Here is a 19,253-nt window from a genome sequence, read left to right as displayed (position 1 = left end):
TTTTGTGTCATGAAAAAGCAGTTCAGTTGCTGACTGTGTTGCATTGTGAATTACCCAACTGTTGATCTGAGTGGCTTGATAAATAATACTTTCATCAAGAAAAGTATGGAAAGGTCTATGTATTGTGCATATATAACTATTGTAGCTGAATATTGTGTGCACGTAACACATGAATACATGAATGAGAACATGAATCAGACCAGAGGTTCCAAGTCTGCCACTGTGAAAAGCCTGATAATAAATGTGTGTACAAGGATCCCCTTGGAAGAGCGCCCATGGGAACTGGAACAGAATGTCTCACAGACACCGATTTGCAGAGGGACTGGCCCTAATACATTTTACAACACAATAGTTTTGTTTGTTTTTTTTGCTGTAAAAGCTATTGACTGTTTTTTTGAGGAATGAGTCCACTTGTTCAGCTGCTTTGTAATTCTTCCTGTCATAGGAGATATGTCCATGTAGTCTTGTTTTTCCACGTCTCTCCAGATTTGGAATACCTAATTATCCTCAATCTCGTGAGAAATCTTCCCCTTGTGTAGCAGTTATTTCTGTCAAGCCACTTTCCCCATAATAAGTGAAGTTGATCAGACATTTTTTCACACAATGAATTTCATTATATCGTCAAGCAACGTAACGCGGGTGGAGGAAAACTTTACTCTCCTGGTTTTTCACCCACATAAGCACCTCAACGTCACTGACCACCCGCTGAGAGGGAGGGGCAGAGGGAACCAGCTGCACTCACCTGTCCACAGAACTTTGCCAATTATGTTCTCATGGACACCTGTCTGCTATACCCGTGTTCAATGGCCTGTTCTAATTTACAAACACGTCCTATACTTTGTACAAAACAGCATGAATTAGAATGAGATGTATCAGCACTAATTCTGAATGTATGCTGTGAATGGCCCCAATGTATGATATCAGGCAAGGACCAGTAAGTAGCTTTGTCTCCTGATCAAACTTACATTAGGTGGCCTAACAGGTATTGCCTGATGTGATAACCACACCATTTGCATCATTATTACCTATTGTTTAGGTGCTGTCTAACAGCACATACCACTGAAGTATTTGGATCCACTTGTAAGTAGCTAGAAAGGTAACGCTAATTAGATGTGTAATTAACAATATATGGGACTATTCTGTACAAAGGCTACCTAATGTAATGAGGGACCAACAAAAGACAGTGTATTTGTTATTACTGTTTCTCTCTGTTACAGACAAAGCGAGATACATCCATCCAGAATGTCACAGCACAGTGTGCGCTGTCCAATGTTGACGAAACCATCAGTGAACACCCACTCTCCATGCCAACTACAGACACAACACAAATTGACCAGTCAGAAACCGTATGTCAAGCTAGCCAGCCACCTCTACTATCCAAATCACAGCAGGAAGAGACCACAACTTGGCCTGCGTACGGGCCAGCCCATCCTGCTGACACTGCAGATGTGTTAGAAGATTATTTTGAAGATTCTGTGAAGCCAAAACAATCCGTTCAGGCTGTCAAAGATGACCTTCAGATTTCTACCAAAGTGCCTTCCCATCTAGACCTAGCTAAATCAGTTGCGCTTCCTGTTCATTTGCATTTAGAAGATAAAATAGGGGTTTCAGAGGAGAATCAGGAAGAAAGACAGTATGGAGGAATACAGTCTCAGACAGAAGAGGAGGTAAATGAAGCAGTGCAGAGGAAATCAAATGAGAAAAAGAATGGCAAGGAGGATAAAAGTTCTCTTCATGCTCCCGTGGAACTAACAGACCCCAGGGAAGAAATGAAGACTGGTGATTCAGAAGAAATCAAAGAAGACCTTGAACAAAAAGAGGAAGAGAATACTCAAGCATATGGCTCCGACCGTATCCAGGAGGAGGAGATTGGAAAACTCAAAACCATCAGGATGGAGACCATGAAGAAAGTGGAACCAGTCCATGACATAAGTAGCTCTAAGGCAGATGGTGAAGAAATGCCAAGCATTGTGGCCTCCAGTAAATGGCAAGCCCCTGGAGTTACCCCCCTGGGGCCAATAGAAGAGGGCATTGTGAACAAGAGAGAACCTATTCTTTCAGCTACTACAGCATTTCATTCAGAATTACTGCCCATGCCTCACCAGTGTCCACTGGAAGTGGCAGCAACGCTTCCTGAGGACTCTGTTGAAGACCAAGAGCCCCTGGATGCCACTAAGTGCAAAACCATCAGTGAGGAGAATTTGGTGAAGACAGATATTTCAGAAACAAAAGCCAGATCACCACACCTAATCACCAGCGACCGTCCGATTCCACCTGTGGAACCATCCGATTCCCCCTGTGGAAGCGAGGATTCCGCCCGTGTTTTCACAGAGGATGACTTGGTGACTAACGAAGAAGCAGAGTCTGCTTGTGTTTACCTTGAACCAACATACGTTCCACATCACAAGGTCCCAGGACAAGAGCTGTCACTGCCCTGCAAAACCAGTCAAACCCCCGAAGCTCATGTGAGCCATTCTGAGGAAAATCTGGAAAAGACTCTACTTCTGTCTGTTGCCTTCCTCTTATTTGCCATCTGTCTGGTCATAGGTCTTCAAAATCCAAGATTCTTCATTTTCATGGGATTGTTCTTGGTCTCGCTTTGTTTCTGATTTTTTTTTTTCCTCCTCTCACACCTCATTCTGTGCAAGACAACCACTTTTCACTCCACCAGTGCCTTCCTTTCAATTTCTCCAAAAGCAAACCTTGAAAGCACAGTTTTTTTGTTGGTATGTGTTTATATAAGTGAAAGTACAGCGAGATCTATACTCAAGGTTATCATTTTTACGTGAGATAATTTTTTTATGTTGTGGTCATACCCAGTATGCAGTACAAAGACCTGAATCAAATATAGTACAAAACAGTAACAAAACAAAATAGCTTGTCTCAACCTGAAATTTAAAACATTGGACATCTTCTGTCGATATATGCATAGTTAATTTGACAGTTTATTTTGTAAATTAAGACAAGAACAAGCTTTCATCAAAAGGTTCATTTTTAGATATGAAATCTCCTTTTTATTTTTGTGATTAAGACGCCAAATTACTGATCTTCATTAACGAGACTATTATTTCTGAAGATTTTATAGGTTTTAGCCATACGTTTAGTCTCCCCAAAAGTAAATTAAATAGGGATAATTTCACTGTTTGTTGGAAGTTTCACTATTAGCTAAACTTCTAACAAAGTCAGAGCCTTTTTAATGCCTTTGTTTCTGCCTTTTGTTTTTACAAAGAAAGTTTGAAAACATTTTTCATGCAATAATGGGAAGAATAGTTAGATGAGAATACTTTGAGAGTGATAACAGAATTAATGAAGTTTATTGGCACGTTGGATACAGAAATGAATAGATACTGTACATTAACATAACATCTACTCATATGTGGCTGGTTTGGTGATGGTGAGTGCATGTGATGTTTGTGGTGTTTGACTGAGATGTATGACAAGATGGGTGTTTAAGAAAACTGGTCAAACAAAATAGATTTAGCTCAAATGTTTTGAAGGGAGCTAAATGCAGAAAGTGATATAAATAAATGTCTTGAGAAAATGTTAGTTTTTAAAATTTTAAGAAAAAGCTGCTGAGATGGACACTACTCCCTCTTTTCATTCAAACAACATTTGTGACCTAAACTGCCATCAATCATTGTATTGAAAATAGTGTTAAAGTGATCACAAAAAAATTATAGTACTACAAAATATAAATTAGAGTGTTAAGACACACGAGTTCCTGAGTTTCACTGTGAAAAACTATGCGCTGTGTGATGTAAACATTTGCTGTGTTAGTGTACTTGCGTGTAAGCAGGAAATTTGGTGTCTATAAATGCCAATGCACAAAATCAAGTCATTCAGCAATGTTTTCTTTTCATCTCAATCTGTCTTTTCTAATGCCTTCAGGGGACATTGCCTATATTTTTAGCATTCAACTATTCAGTAAATGTAATTCTGAAAGAAGTGAGAAGACAGTATAATTGATGTACCAGTCATGTTCATTACCACTCACTAATTCATTTGCAGGCTCCTAGCCTACAGCTTCATTGCCTTTGAGCAGAAAACTGCAGAGCTCTAAATTAGTAACTAGGTTAAATGTAATTTTTAAATATAATTGTAATTGTTAAATATATTTTAGTTAGATTTGCAGCTCACCTCGTAAACAGGATGACCTAGATGTACGGGAATATTAAAGTTTCACTACGAGGATTAAGTTGACGTTGACATATTTAGTGTGTCTTATAAGAGCATTTCCAACATGTTGCCCACTTGCAGTAAACTCAGACTAAGACATGGTTTCCTCTGAATGCGCAAGGCAGAGAGACTTCTTTCATCGCAATTTCAAGCACGAACGAGGTGACCTTAACCACTGATATCACCGAAAAGGTCATGCATTGCACAGAAGTCAAGGTGTCCCATTTCAGAGGAGCTAGTTGCCATTGTAAGTTGAGATCAGAGTTTATGGACCGACAGCTTCTTATGGCCTTGGGTTCACCTCTTTCAGCTCTTGAACATTTGGGGGTAGGTTTCAGTGTATTGTAACCTACTGATAATAGCAAGCTGGCTTAGGTCAACTTCAATGTCAAGACCTGTAGGCCTACTCACTATTTTGGGCTCCAAAGAGAATTGAGCTATTAATCCTTAATCTGTCGGCAACTGAAATTAAGAGTTTGGATGGTTGAGTAATACATTTCCTTTAAAGAATATTTGATATAGCGAATGCTTTAAGAAGCATCATGTTACAATGACATGGTGTAAGTGATTTTAATACAAATAATTTGAGTTGAAAAGATGCTTTGAAAACACCATCAAGTATTTTAATCACAGTCATGAGTAAAGTTTAATGTTTTTATTTCACAGTATCTTCTCCTTTTTGCTGCTAGTGTACATCTTTTTACAAAAGAAGACATGATATCACTAATTTTTCTTGACATATAAAAATCAAAGACAAACATCTACGTTAAAAAAATATTAACCTTTGGCAGTAACTGTGACATTCAGGTAATCTTATCCAAAATAACAACTGAGAGACCGGGAAAAGATCCGAGACATTTTATCAGGACACAACAATCTTCATAGCATAATAAACCCATTTGCTTGTGTTGCAATTATGTTCATCCACTTGCCCAAAAATCACAAAGCTGATATTTGAACGAATATGAAATGTGGTGCGATGGAACAGCATTTAAAAATGATCATGGTGTGTGCTAGTAATACTTTAAAACCATGAATTCATCTTGTGAATATGCCACTATTTAAAAGAAAAACACCAGCAGACAATTGACCGGTCCGATTTTTCCTTTACGTTTCTTTAATGATCTCACTGTTCTGTAAAGATTTTTTTTTTTATGTCATGGGACGAAGCCACTTGCTGTCGTAATAACAACCCTGACAAAAATGTTGTTGTGACATCATTGCAGATTGTTCATCTGGGTGGAAAATTAATTTCTTTTGAAGACAGTAAAAACATAACAGGCAGAACACGAGACCATGTATGCCTGAGCATACGACATGCCAACTGCATATGACCCAGTCACACAATCGGTGACCTCGCTATGACATCACGAGTGTCGTTAAAACTCTGCAGTGACCTCACTACAATTTAAATCATTATAAAACCTTCCTGTTAAACGTTAAATAAAATACATCCATGCTAACATCTTTCTACAAGGTCTTTAAAAGCGCTCTCGCTAAAAAATTTTTTTGTATTAAAAAAAGACAAGAAAAAAAATGGAAAAACAACTTTTAAAAAGTCCCCACCCACCATACCAACTCACAATGATACATATCTTCATGACATTTATGATTCTGTGAAATTCATTTACGTTTGTCTGTACAAAATCAGCTGGCACGGCTGGAGCAAAGAAAAGTGTCATGTCATGTACAAAAAAAACAAAACAAAAACCTGAAACCATCCACACAGCATAAAAAGGCCGATCACAAATGATGTGAAAACAACATTTATCATCAGCAGACATCTAAAAGATTTAAATGTTTAAACTGAATCAAGTAGCTTTTTCGTTCCATAATATATTCTGTAAGTCAAATTCTTTCTATATATATTTATATATATAAAAAAATGCCACTGACTTGAAGGACAAAAAGTGTGAGGGAGGTCAGATATTCAAGCATGTATCTGACGTGTTGACACATGAAAATGTTCCCGTATGACTCTGAAGGACTCGTCTGAAATGGGACATTAGAGCCTCTCAGAATGTTCCCTATGACTTAACCATGTAATACCAACTCACCCCTCCCAATCTAAAAGAGGTACTTTCGACAGGACTCCACACCACACTTGCATTCTATACGCATTCTCTTTTTGGGGATCCAGGGAGTCCAGTCAAACTGAAATTAGAGTCCATCTTCGTACTTTCTGCATCGACAGGATCAACTGTATAAGACAAGGGAAAGGTGTTAATTCCAAAGCATTCCTGTAATAACTAATTACACTTTTAGGCTCCTTAAAAAAAAAAAAGAGAGAGAGAAGAAAAAAACAAAACAAAAAATTAAAAATCCTTGCTCGTCCATCATTTGATATAACTAAGCTTGCAAGAGCTAACCTAAGGGTAATGATCCTCTGCCTCCTTCATACTTACTCTGCATTTTGTAGTCAAAGGTGAGCTCTTCCCCTGTCTTGATTGTGCGGGTGGCAAAAAAAGCTATCCGCGGTAGTCTCTCATCCAGGTTGTTTATGAACACGTTGTACACCTGAAGATTTGGGTCACACTGCAAAATAGTGAAGAGGAAAAAAAAAAAAAAAAACACTTTTTAGGTCAGAACTTAAACTGAGGATGCTAATCTTCAGTCAAGTGTCTACGTTTGACCTGTATAAGGTATATCTGCAATGTTATTTTACAAAGTGCCTTTAAACAGGTTTTTGAATTTAACCAGGAATCTCTGGGCCAGAGATCCCAGTCCAGTCCCGGAGGGCTACAGACCCGTGGCCGCTGCTGCTTTTTTACCTCTTAATTAAATGCCATTTTGTTATGTATAAATCAGGTTTCTGCATTCTTCAGCTAATTAGAGAGCACAGTGAACAGATTATGAGAAAACCTAAGGAAAATCCACACTAAGTCCTGCATACATATGCCATTGTAATGATAAAGACCTGGTGTACATATCAAAATCACTTTATTAAATGGTTTGTGCTATTAGATTCATAAATATACAGATAAAGAGAGCCAGTGACTCTGCTGATTACTTCCATCGCTAAAATCATTTCCTCTTAGTTTTGTTTAACTGAGCTTTTTTTTTCCCCCTTACTGCTGGGGGGGTGGGGGGTGGTATGCTGATCTCACTACTAAATCTAAACATAGGCTGTGAACTGGCTTAGCTGCACATGACCATATATGTCATTTTGTTGATACGAAACATGACAGATCTTTGCCTGCAGAAAAAAAAAAAAAAAAAACACTTTGGCCAAGAGCACTCACACTATGATTAACAAAGTGAGAGATGTTTCCGTAATGAGCTGCATCCACGGTGTACTCATCATCAACGTAGTCCAGGTCAAACAGGTAGGTGGCGCCCTCTCTATCATAGATGTGACCTCGCCTTTCTGCTTCCTCCGTCGTGATGATCTGTAACAGAGCATAGCCAAACAGTGTGACTGTCTGTCAGTACTTTCAAAGTCTAGAAGTACAAGTTTCTTTATAATGCTTAAAAACTTCTTTGTGTTGTTTGGGCAACACTCAAGACATAAAAAACTTGACATTGTAAATGAGCTTAAATAGGGTAAAACACAAAATCTCAGGACTCACAACCTAGGTTAGTCTGAATTTGATTCTGAATCTGACCTGAAAAGTCAGTCATAATGTATATTTACAGGAAATATATTTTACCCTTGAAGTTAATAACAACAAAAGATCTAAAAATGTCTTGTGGAGCACCTCAGATTTGTCCTAGATGGTTAGAGACTGATGCTTAGCTGCCTATGTAATCAGACACCCTCCCCAATCCCTTACCTCTCCAACATATTCCATCACAAAAGTATTCTTACGGATGCGTTCCATCGTGCGCACTCCCCAACCTCTGCCGTTGTCAGTCCGAAAGATGCAGAGTGAGTACTGGATGCCACGCTGAACCACTCTGTTCGGACAGTCTGGTCCACAGCGGCATCTCTTGTTGCATTCGTATATGGGCATCCCCGGCCGAATGCGAACCTGACCCGAATCGTTATAGGCAAAACGGTGCTGGGACGCACCGGCGCAACACCCGTCCACGGGGTTGTCCAGGCAGTCGGTGCATTCGCAACCCACCGCCACTTCAGTTAGTGTAATGCCCTCCCCAACCTTATAGTCATTAATGTATGTGAAGTTCTTAGGCGGTCCCTCCGAGTCCACTTCGTTACAAACAGATATACGGCCCTTGTGGGTTCCAAGGCTGTTGAGATGGACCTCCCACTGTCGAAGGATCTGACGATGCTTGGCTTTCTGAACCAAATGTGAGGATATGGCGGAATCGAGCTTCTTGGGGATGCTCCTCTTTTTTTGCCTCTTGAGCTCCTTGTGCACGTCCTCCCAAAACTGTGTGAGCAAGTCCACGCACTTCAGATTCTTCCGCGGCTCCCACGTGCTCATGGACTCTGGGTAACCCTTCCATTTTACTAAATAGAACTCCTGTAAGTGAAATGAGAATTATGGCGACGGCCAAGCATTGTTTCGAATATTATGAAATAAAGTGCTGCTTAGTCTGGCATCTCACCTCGTTCAGTATGTTAATAAAGAAGTTAAAACAAATCAGAAACAACTACAATTTCAAATGAAAAGGGAAAAAAAAAAGAACACAACAACAACAAAAACTAAGAAGTCATAATTGTTTTAAGCAAGAATATTCAGCATCATAATCTTCATATTCTTACATGCTATGCTATGCAAAGCTGACCGAGGACCCGTATTTGATAATCCTGGAGACACTGACAAACTACAGTTAAAGCTCTGCAAAGTTATGTTACCTGTACTTCTGGCGTTCTTCCCGGTGTCTTTCCATTTGAAACAACTACTTTCTTGTAGTTACAGAGATACTCAACCTCAAAATCACAAAGGTTGTATTTGTTGATTCCCAGATCTTTGCAGATGACACCCTCTTCTCGACAAACAGTCTCCAGTTGCTCCAGTGTAGCCTTGCAGGCCACTTGGCATTCTAGAAGCAGAGAAATTATTAGACATAAAAGAAAACTGGTATTTGCCCGTTCATAGTGCATTCATTCATTCTCCAAACCGCTTATCCCTAATTGGGGTCGCGGGGTGCTGGAGCCCATCCCAGCGCTCATTGGACGAAGGGCGGGGGGAAACACTCTGGACAGGTCGCCAGTCCATCACAGCCCGTTCATAGTTGTATTCACAATATTTGATTTTTAACCAAATTCTAAACGGCGCAGCACATCTGGCTGCGTCAGTAATGTGCGAATGGATACTTCATGAAGAGGTGAGGAATTAACCTAAAAGCTCATTACTTTGTTTGGAAATGTCTGATAACATATTTATACATGGAAATGCCTGTTATCATATTTAGACATTACCCTCCAGTGCCAGGCTGGCAACCAAAGGAGTACAAACTGGACAGCGTAAACGCAACTGTCGATGGTATGGATTTGATAACTGGTGGACATACATGCTTAACTTTCTTGATGCGTTTTAGATTACACTTAGAACACTATCAAGAACACAGTCGACAACGTCCCATCTCCTGCTTAGATTACACTACGCAGCTAAGTAAAGACTGGTAGAAAGATGCACAACACTTAGGTTCGCTTAGTTGACAATAGCTAAAGTTAGCTAGACTACCGGGGCCAGATCATTCACGTTCTGCATATACAGAGTGTGTACAGAGATCATCTAAGGTAGTGTAATCGCACTTCTGTTCTAACGCCATCAAACATAGCTGTATTTAATTCGACAGTAAATCATAGAAACTTAATGCACAAATAATAACTGTTCGATAGTTCCATTCACTTTTAAGTTAATTTTGCAAACGTGTTGCTACCGAGCTCTCTGCTTGGCGCTATGAAATGTGGTTCGTAGGTTTATATCAACAAATGACTGCAACGCCACCTACACGTTTCTAGCCATTTTATAACTTTCATGTTTTTAAAAAACCGCCCTTCATCCAACCTTATGACTGGTAAAACGCTATGCAATCGACCGCAGACATGATGGGACGAGGAAATCGTTGTTTTTAAAGATTACAGACGACATAATCCTACCTTTCAAATTTTCCGCCATCTTCCTCCCGCCGCCAAAACGCAAGAATAGAAAAAGTGACCAACGATTGGTTACATGGTGACTGAGTGACAAGCCGAGTATCCAATTAATACAAAGACCTAAAATCTACATTGAGTAGAAACCATATGAGGGCGCTGCAGAAACGGATCAGCAGGACGTGTGTTCCTCTTCTTCTGTTATATCTCTGTAGCTCGTTGCTGCCCCTCGTAGGTTAAATTCACAGTAACTTCATTATTTTTCATCCTCACCATCCTTCGCTCACACTGCTGACGCAAATAAACTATTTCGTGTCGAACATGCAAAACACAGTTGCCATTTAAAAAAAGGAAGAAGGGAAGAAAATATGGTGACAGAAATAAATGTAGATTTATCGTTACAAACGTAAAATAACCTAATGAATATAATCACCAATATTAGATTAAACTTCCTGTGTTCAGAAGAATAGTGAAATGATGTTTACTTAATGTACATATCTGTATTTCCCATACAGTGCATGATATCTTTTAATTATTCATTGAAATATGATGGAGCTACTTGAATTGGTTTGTTATGTAAGTGCTTTTGTCTGTACCATTTATCCAAAATGCACTGCTAGATGTTTTTTATGCTGAATATCTTGGACAAATGGAAATTCTATTTACAGGGTATGTAGTGTAAACACAATCATAAATAAAAAGACAATGCGAAAAACTATTTATTCTGCTGTGTGATGGATTTATTCCTCAACAGTAATGAATAAATACGATAGTGTTAAAGTGTAAGCCATTAAAACTTTTGACAGTGAATATTCTCTCACTCTCCCATACACATACACAATGAAAACTTTACTGACAAAATTCCATCTTTTTGTAAACTTCTTCTTAGTTACTTCTTCATGACATTGATTGCAATTACATACGTGTTCCACATAGTTTTGTGCAAGCATCACCCCAATGAAAGAGAAGGAGACTGAAGTTGTTTGCAGGCTTTTGTGCCAGCCTTACTTAAAAAAAAATAAAAATAAAAAAAAAAAAATAAAAAAAAGAAGAAAAAAAAAAAATAGCTGGCTTAGCTAATCAAGGTTCTGGAAAGTCTCCAAGTTGTAGAATCACGTGTTTTCAGTTCAGGCTAAAATGAAGTCCCACTGGAGCATGACACTCCAAGAGAAGGATTGCCTCTCTCGGTTTTAAACCAAAAAAGACAAAAAAGGAATGCTGGACACAAACAAAAAAAAAGGGTAACGGATTCTTAAGAAAAAAAAAAAAAAAAAACAAATCTCATTTTAAAACGTCTCATTTCACGATGAATAAGTAGTTTAGCATCTCACAAGTTATCTTTACAAGCAGAAACCATAAACGTAAGAACAGAACCATCTGGCCTATCCCTCTGTCAGTCTCTGTTAAACAAGGTTATCTTAATTGCACATAATGGGACTAACCAGTACAGTGGCTGCTGTTGGCGTGGAAGCATAGTGTCGGCTATGGGGGTTGCTATGGTTACTTCTGCTCTCGTCTCCAGATGATGACCATGCCGGTGGCGTCAGCTGACGCCAGCAGACTCTCATCGCAGTTGAAGCTAACATCCAGTACCGGGCCGCTATGACCCTGAAGCTTGTTGACAATTGCTTTAGTGTTGCGTTCCACATCAAAGAAATAGACACATGCGTCCTCACTGCCAGTCACTAGTAAGAGAAGAAAAAAAAGAAGAAAAAAAAAGCTTAAAAACACCAATGTCTTGAAGCATCTGGAAAATCAAAGAATACAAAGCAGTGATGAGCTCATCAGGTAGCTAGGGGATGGTTCACCAGGTTTCTTTAGACCAAAATTGAACAAACTGCTGAGGGGAAAAACACCACTATAAAAACTGCTTGAGCATATTAAAAACAAACAAACACGCAAAGCACTTCGATCTGAGCAAATGAATAAAAGAATGACTGAAAAAACAAATGAAAGATTGGATACAACTGTCTTATGATCCACCTCGTTTCCTTGGCAATGCTCACACAAAGATCCACTTCTTCCTCTGTTAAAATCACTGGCACAAAATACTCAGCAGCGTGCTGTTTTGCCAACACGACACTGAAGAATCTGTGTGCGGGGGTGGAAGCGGGGGGGCGGGTGTCTTACCAACACAGGCTCCCTGTCTGAAAGACATCAGTGGACAGAAGATGCTGTGGGTGGGCTGAGAGCCATGCTGGATTGGAAAACTCCTCTTTAGCTGCAGAGTTCCCTCATTATCTACAACCCTGTCCGCAAAAAAAAAAAAACACAGCCACGTCAGAACGACGAAAACAGCTCCCGTCCAGATAACACTTCATCAAATCACGTATCACAGTTACGTTCGGAGTAGGTCACCCAAGACACGTCCTCGATCTCCACTTCATGTGAAGTCGTTATCGGTTTGGGAACCACACAAGTGTTATGTCTCATTGTTGTTGTAAGGTCAATAAACTCCATGGAGAGGTGTGCATTCTGACCTGTAGAGCAGCAGTTTGTTGACGCAGGCGTTAACGAGGAGGGAGGGGTCACGTGCTTCTCGACTGATCCAGGAACGGGCGGAGATGCTGGAGATAGAGCTGCCCTCACTGACCACTAACCGCTTGGCTTTCGTCAGTTTTCCTGTGAGAAAGACTTTCTTTTTAAGTTTTTGTCTTTTTCAGTAAAGATATAAAATCTCTGTTCCTTTAGGCCTTGCACAGTGGTGCAAGTGACACTATGTACAAAGTGACTTCCTTTTCTAATAACTGCTGACTAGAGCGAAATAGGAGTTTCACTGCTCAGCTACTTCTGTTTTTTGGGGTTTTGGTTTTTTGTTTTCAGATTAATCTGGTAAGTGCACAGATTATTGCTTCAGATAAGGTTACAGCAGTAGCACTGGTTTTTGAGGTTAATTAATTAAAGGTTAACATTTAAAATTACTTCAAACAAAGTCACATACAGCCCCCCCCCCCCCCGCTTCATGGCTCGAGAGCCTTCTAGCATTTTTATTGAGCAGAGGATTTTTACTTTCAGAAGGTTCCGATTTGTAAAATAAAAAAGCGAGAATCGCTTGTGGAAAATAGAACAAACAGAGGTATATTCACACGAGAATGTAGCGCCTCCATTTGAAGTGAAACTATGCATTTTCTATAAATGGAACCTCACACGAATGTAATTGGGTCAAGACAACAAGAGCGGGGGGTGCAGCCGAAAAAAGCAAGCAAGGGGACGAAATCCACTAAGCCAACAAACGTCAACACATTTACAATAGTACATCTTACCGCTGGTTCCAAAAGACATTATTAAAAAAACATTACTGTGACAGAGGGAAGGGGATTTTTTTTTAGTGCTTTGTGACTAGAATTGTTCTGAAAAGTAAACACAGAGGGTTACGAGAGGACTAAAAAAAGAAAAAAAAAGAGAGAGATAGAGGTTAGTGTATCAGTACCTGTAGCCATGTCAAACAGGAAAGAGAATATGCTTCCTCTGTCATCTCCAGCCCACAGGATCCTTCCCGGAGCGTCAAAGGAGAGAGACAGCACCCTGCCAGTCAGTTTACTCGAGCCACCTTTTACCTTCTTCCCAGTGGAGATATTAACCACCTGCAAGAGATGCTTACTGTTCCCAACCTGCATTACAGAGAGAAGAAGACGACTTTATTTCCAAAGCAGTTGAGAATATGATACATTAGTTCCATTACAGTTTGATTACATATTTTAATTGAAATGATCAATATGACTGTGGATAATTTCGTGTTCCTCATCCACAGCAAGATAATATATTCTGCTTAAAGGGGTTTTTTTCCCCCCTGACCTAGAATGATCCAGTGCTTGCATCTTAAGTGTTTCCAGATTGGACCTTATAAAAACCGTACTTACTGATAATGATGTTATGAGCTATTAAAGTAAATTGAGCTATTGAACAAAATGACAGTGAATGGACTCATCCAGCTCGCATGACTCACCACAGTCAAGTTGTTGTTCATTGGCTGAAATGTGCAGCACAGAAGCTCGCTGGACTCAGGGTCAACCACTTCACGGATACAGCGTCCGTCCTCCGTGTTCCAGATGCGAAGGGTGCCGTCCTGCGACGTGGACACTATGATATCGTTGCTAAGAGACCAGGCGAAATCAGTGACAGGACCAGCGTGTCCTCGCAGGGTCACCTTAACTGTGGGCGGAGGCGGGGACAGCGTCATGATAGACAAGGTCCCGTCCAATGAACAACAGGCCAGGAGGTGCTTGTCATCATTGGCAAACTGCAGCCGAGGGACTAGAGACAGAACACGTATACAGATGATGAGAATACAGTCAATACTCATAAAAGTCATATAAAATCAATGAATCAGCAGTACATGTTAATTTATATCAGCAACAGCAACACAAAAATAATAGGGGCAGCAGTAATGAATGAGAGAGAGAGAGCGAGCTGTAAAAGTTGGAGGCAGATAAAGCCAGTGAGAAAAGGCTTTTAAGCAGTCGTATCTCTCGTCGAGAACAACAGAGAACTAAACTGTTTGTAATGTCCTGTTTATCTTCTTGTTAAATACCGAGCAGCACTGCAGTGTGATGTTCCTTGTAATTACGCTGTGCAGCAGCCTACTCCATCAAAAAGCCATTTTACCGCATTGCTTTAGTCTCGGCCAGAGGCAGCTTCTCTCACCGGCTTTGTCCACGTGCTGGTCAAAGATATGGTGCATTCCAGCGAAGGCGTAGTTTTCACTGAGTGTGGTGTCCCCAGCCATGGCACGGCTGGCCTCTGCCACCGAAGTGGGAACCAAGCTGCCAGGGGGCCTAGCATCACATACACACACACACTCACTTATGTTGAGTATTACATGAGCTTTGGTCACCAAAGAAACCATAATGTGACCAAAATGTTGAATGAATATTTTAAAATTCCAAAGTAAAAACCATGAATCAATTCTATTCCCAAAACAGGCTAATTCATCAAATTTGGAAGAGAGCCTCATATCGATTGTATATTCTCTTAGTTTACAGCTCAAGATGAACAGGGTAGGTAAGTTCCGCTTGTACAGCGCATGACAAATCGGACAGACTTCTGCTAAGAACTTCATGATCAACAAGCTAAGTTAGTTTTACACCCAAAATGTCATTTCAGACCTTTTTTGTGAAAATGTATTTCCCGCCAACTGAGATGGTGGAGTTCAGCCTTACCTCTCATCATATGCAGCTCTGTTCATTTGGGCTTGGAGCTGGTAGGAGCCTCGGCTCACAGAACGCCGGTGGCCACGTGCACCCTGGGCTCTGGGGTCCTCCTCAAAGTCCTGTCAGGAAGAGACAACCTCACAGAGTAAATACAGCTATTCAACATGACTTCACCCACTGATAACAGGTACATATACCTCCATTTAAGACTTTCACCAGAGTTAAAGCTTTGCCTTCAGTTTACTTTGAATGTCTCCCCCCCCCCCCCGTGTGGACCTATTCCCTCAGTATGCCTTGATTGTTTAACCTCACTCAGTGAAGGGGTGTTTTAAACAACACCCAATTGTCTTTCATTCATAAACCTAATGTTCTGCCTTGTTTGTATCCCTCTCTAACGCCGTCCTCTCTCTCTCTCTCTCTGCGAGAACCTAACCTCCATGCGGTCCAGTGTGGTGCGGGAACTGCGCACACTGCTGGCTCTGAAGCTGCTCTGCTCAGACAGCGGCCCGTAACGCAGGGCCAGCAGCTGACTGCGCAGCCGCAGATACTGCCTGCGCAGCCCCGGCTCAAAGCCACATTTGGCGTTCTCACGGAGCAGCTGGCTGCGCCGGCGGATGTATTGTGTGCGGAACTGTGGGTACGTGGGCGTGCGGTAAGCATTGTACCTGCAGAAAGCAAGAGGGGGGGGAAAAAAAAAAAAAGAGAGAGACAGAGACATGAAGGAAAATCAATCATGGCTCAAATATCAACAGTCAGTTGAAGTTTCACTTCATTGAAAGTTTGGCAGTATCAAATGAGATTTTTCTGCTGACAGAAATATCACCTACTGATTGGATATTTGAGACTGCAGGCAGTTATTGTAGGACAGAACCAAATGGTTTAAACGTTTACTCCATTAATATATCACACATTGTGTGCAAACAACTTCCACTACCATGATCATCAATTTAGGTGGTGATAAGACTGGCCATTTTTCTGGAGCTCACCTTGCGTCCACTGCCAACACCTGCTGCCAAACTGCAGCCATTCCACACACTCTCTCTGGGAATCCAGGAAGACAAAGGCAAGGCTGATGTCGGGCACCTTGTCAAGAAAATGGCCTAATTAAGTAATTTCCTGATCAATAATGAAGGGCGTACAAAAACATTAATTGTTCTCAGTGCTAAGTGTTCAAAGCTTATTTATGAGCAATGCTACCATCAACCAGTGTGTGTGTTTGTTTGTTTTGTGTTTCACGACAAACACTGGCGGTCATCCCAATCTCTTCCTATGATCTCCATAAACATACATCTGAAACTTTCTTTCAAGAGATGTCAAGATTCGTCACCCATTTCGGTTCCCTTGAGTCGTACTTATTTGGTCTTTTGCATCCAATCCGGCATAATATTACAGTGCTGACAACTGCCTGTTTCGATTCATTTCCCGGGTAACTGCACGATTCAGGCCTAACTGAGGCCACAGCAACTTAAAAGCAAGCGGCTGAAAATGGACGTGGGAAGGGACATAAGATAACTTAAAGAAAGCAAAACTGAAAAAGAGGAAAATTTGTTGTACCTTTCATTTAACCTGGTTGGTCTCCAACGACTTCTATGAACTGCATTCATAATCACCGGCTCATATCTCATTATTTAATACCCTCACTCTTGATTGAAACATCCCAAACTTCTAAAGAAATGTTGTTATTAATGCTACAGTGGTAGCTTAAATGGGTTTTCCCCAAATCGCAACAGAACTGAACCGAGCTGCAGTTTCGTTTAGGGAAATAGCTCCAAGCTATGAAGGGTTGGTTAGTTAGCTTGGAGGCTAGCTAAGTAGCTCAGCACCGTGTTGGCGACAGCCCAGCATATCAAGTACAGCCATTTATCCATGATTCTGATAAAGAGGAAGTTAAAAGTCGTGTTTTCTCTTCTTAAATTTGAAACGCACACAAAACATAATAAATTAGTGAGACAAATCCCTTACCTTCCAAATCTTCTCACTGATGCATTTTTGCGAGGGTGGGTTGACAGATCACGTGATCCGTATGCTAGTATCGACTCGTTTTACCCTCGTTGATCTGTAAATCATCTGGAAGGCAGAAGAATAGTCTATCAGGTTTTACATTCGTTGTATGTGAATGCGACAAGAAGCGAAGGTAGCGCACGATTGCCACAATATAAACGCATCAAAATAAGATTGACTCAAGGAGTGTACACAGCCTCGCCTCTTCAGAACAACGCCCGTAAATGTAGTGCACGTTAGTCATTGTCCAGCCTAATAAAAATGACCGGAAACCCAAATCATTATACCGATCAGATTGTGGTATGGCATGTAGCGAGTTTCGAATGTTCTCTATCGGCCCGCTAACAGCATACTAAGCATGGGCGAGATCTAGACGAAGCACTTCTTTGCTTCCAATAATGAATAAACGTATGTTGGTCCGTTTTCAGGTTGTCTGGACTTATTTTCTCTACATTTACATTAACAACAACAACAACATCAACAATAGTAGTGGTAGTAGCAGTTTGGTCAAAACGCCTGAATACGAGAAAAGGTTTACTGTTCGATAATTACATCTGTTTTAACAAAAACTGAGTATCCCTAGAAGCCCAGACAACTCCAAAATGATTATTGTATTGTTTTACAAATAGATTGATTTCTAATATGGGTGTCACTGTTTTCACCAGATATATTCTCATCAAAATATTTACATTTCTCACACACTGAGTGTTGATGTAAATGTACATGTGCTACATTGTGAGCCTAGCTGCCTAAATCTGTAAATATATTTGTTTATAAACTGATTCCAACATGATACTTACCAAAATCGTAATTATTTGAAGTAGTCGCCCCACCATTCAGCAAAAAAACCAAACATATATTCCTGAAGATGTCCAAAGTTGGAGTCAAAAAAAAAGTGCTGTCCTAGATAAAACATTTGTACAAAAATAATGAATTTTCACTTCAGGCTGTCTCTTAGATTTACACATTTTAATGTCGAAGAAGAGAATTAATACAGGAGCTTAATTATACAGCATATTAAAGGGAGTGATCATCCTTTCTGACATAGGTACTCGCTGTAAGAAGAGTGTTTGTTGGTACTTTAGATTTTATTTTTAATCAACCACAAGATTTTTTCACGTTTTCCATTTCCATTAAAAGCCTTCATTTTACATTCTAACTTAAAATATTCTCCAGCCTAAATAGATCAGCTGTTGGTCATAATGGATGTTCTATAACTAACCTCCCACATGTTTTTTTTTAAATGTCAGTGTTTTTTAAGGGACTATCTGCATTTGTTCTCACAGGAGGTCAGACTAAATAGCATCTCACACTCTTCGTTTTCAAGAAAGCGCATAAAACTTCGCCGGTCCAATCAGACATACTTAAAATAGATGTTCTTTGTGGGTATCAAAATGTAAACAACAACAATTGCTACATGTCAGTCTACTGAAATAACACATCAGAAAAATCATGCCACATATGTAATTGCAGGGAGTTATATGTTAACATGAGCCCACCTGTCTACAAAGATGAATTTTCCTTACATTACTACGTTTTCTTTCATAGCCACGGTGGGCGTAGAAAGGTAAAAGCTATCTTTGGGGACTGTCAATATTTAAAAAAAAACACACACACACACACATTTCTTCTCTTTGGAAGCACATGTTTTTAAGCCCGAAATGTAATTCAGTTGTTTCCACTTGTTTATGAATAAAAATATCTTACAATACTTTGCGAATATTATTTATGATGCTTGGCGATGAAAACTGAAGCTTGTGCACATTTGTATTGTTGAAAACAATGTGAGTGTTCGTGTAAGGGACAATGGATGGGATTAACGGCACAGCACTGGCGCCTGTTGTTTCACCTGAGCTCAGCAAAGGCCTGTGGGATGGCCATGCGGGGGGGCACAGCTGACAGGGCTCTTTGCTTGTTTG

The 19,253-nt window shown here is 40.3% G+C and overlaps 2 protein-coding genes across 5 annotated transcripts; both read right to left on the bottom strand.

Moving 5' to 3' along the window:
- Positions 1-6,287: 6,287 nt before the first annotated feature.
- On the bottom strand, positions 6,288-10,208 carry suv39h1b (SUV39H1 histone lysine methyltransferase b). 4 transcript variants are annotated; one of them, XM_030784970.1, is made up of 6 exons: positions 10,190-10,208; positions 8,939-9,126; positions 7,950-8,603; positions 7,419-7,565; positions 6,582-6,711; positions 6,288-6,376 (listed from the first exon to the last, which is right to left on the bottom strand). In XM_030784970.1, exons 1-6 carry the CDS (start codon positions 10,206-10,208, stop codon positions 6,288-6,290), a joined length of 1,227 nt encoding a protein of 408 aa, XP_030640830.1. The 4 variants fall into 4 exon arrangements, with proteins under 4 accessions (XP_030640830.1, XP_030640831.1, XP_030640832.1 ...); XM_030784971.1 differs by having other exon boundaries at positions 8,945-9,126; XM_030784972.1 differs by having other exon boundaries at positions 8,984-9,126.
- A 1,298-nt stretch (positions 10,209-11,506) lies between these two features.
- Positions 11,507-17,302, bottom strand: wdr13 (WD repeat domain 13). The gene is made up of 10 exons (XM_030784529.1): positions 17,296-17,302; positions 16,320-16,374; positions 15,767-15,998; positions 15,343-15,452; positions 14,828-14,958; positions 14,130-14,437; positions 13,614-13,794; positions 12,664-12,805; positions 12,314-12,432; positions 11,507-11,868 (listed from the first exon to the last, which is right to left on the bottom strand). The coding sequence occupies exons 2-10, from the start codon at positions 16,358-16,360 to the stop codon at positions 11,684-11,686; spliced, it is 1,449 nt and encodes a 482-aa protein (XP_030640389.1). The 5' UTR covers positions 16,361-16,374; positions 17,296-17,302; the 3' UTR covers positions 11,507-11,683.
- Between the last annotated feature and the right edge of the window lie 1,951 nt (positions 17,303-19,253).

Source organism: Chanos chanos, chromosome 9, assembly GCF_902362185.1.
Source record: "Chanos chanos chromosome 9, fChaCha1.1, whole genome shotgun sequence".
In the NCBI taxonomy this organism is placed as follows: domain Eukaryota; kingdom Metazoa; phylum Chordata; class Actinopteri; order Gonorynchiformes; family Chanidae; genus Chanos; species Chanos chanos.
Note: the sequence above shows the minus strand (reverse complement) of the source record. Positions and strands in the feature narration are given on the sequence as shown.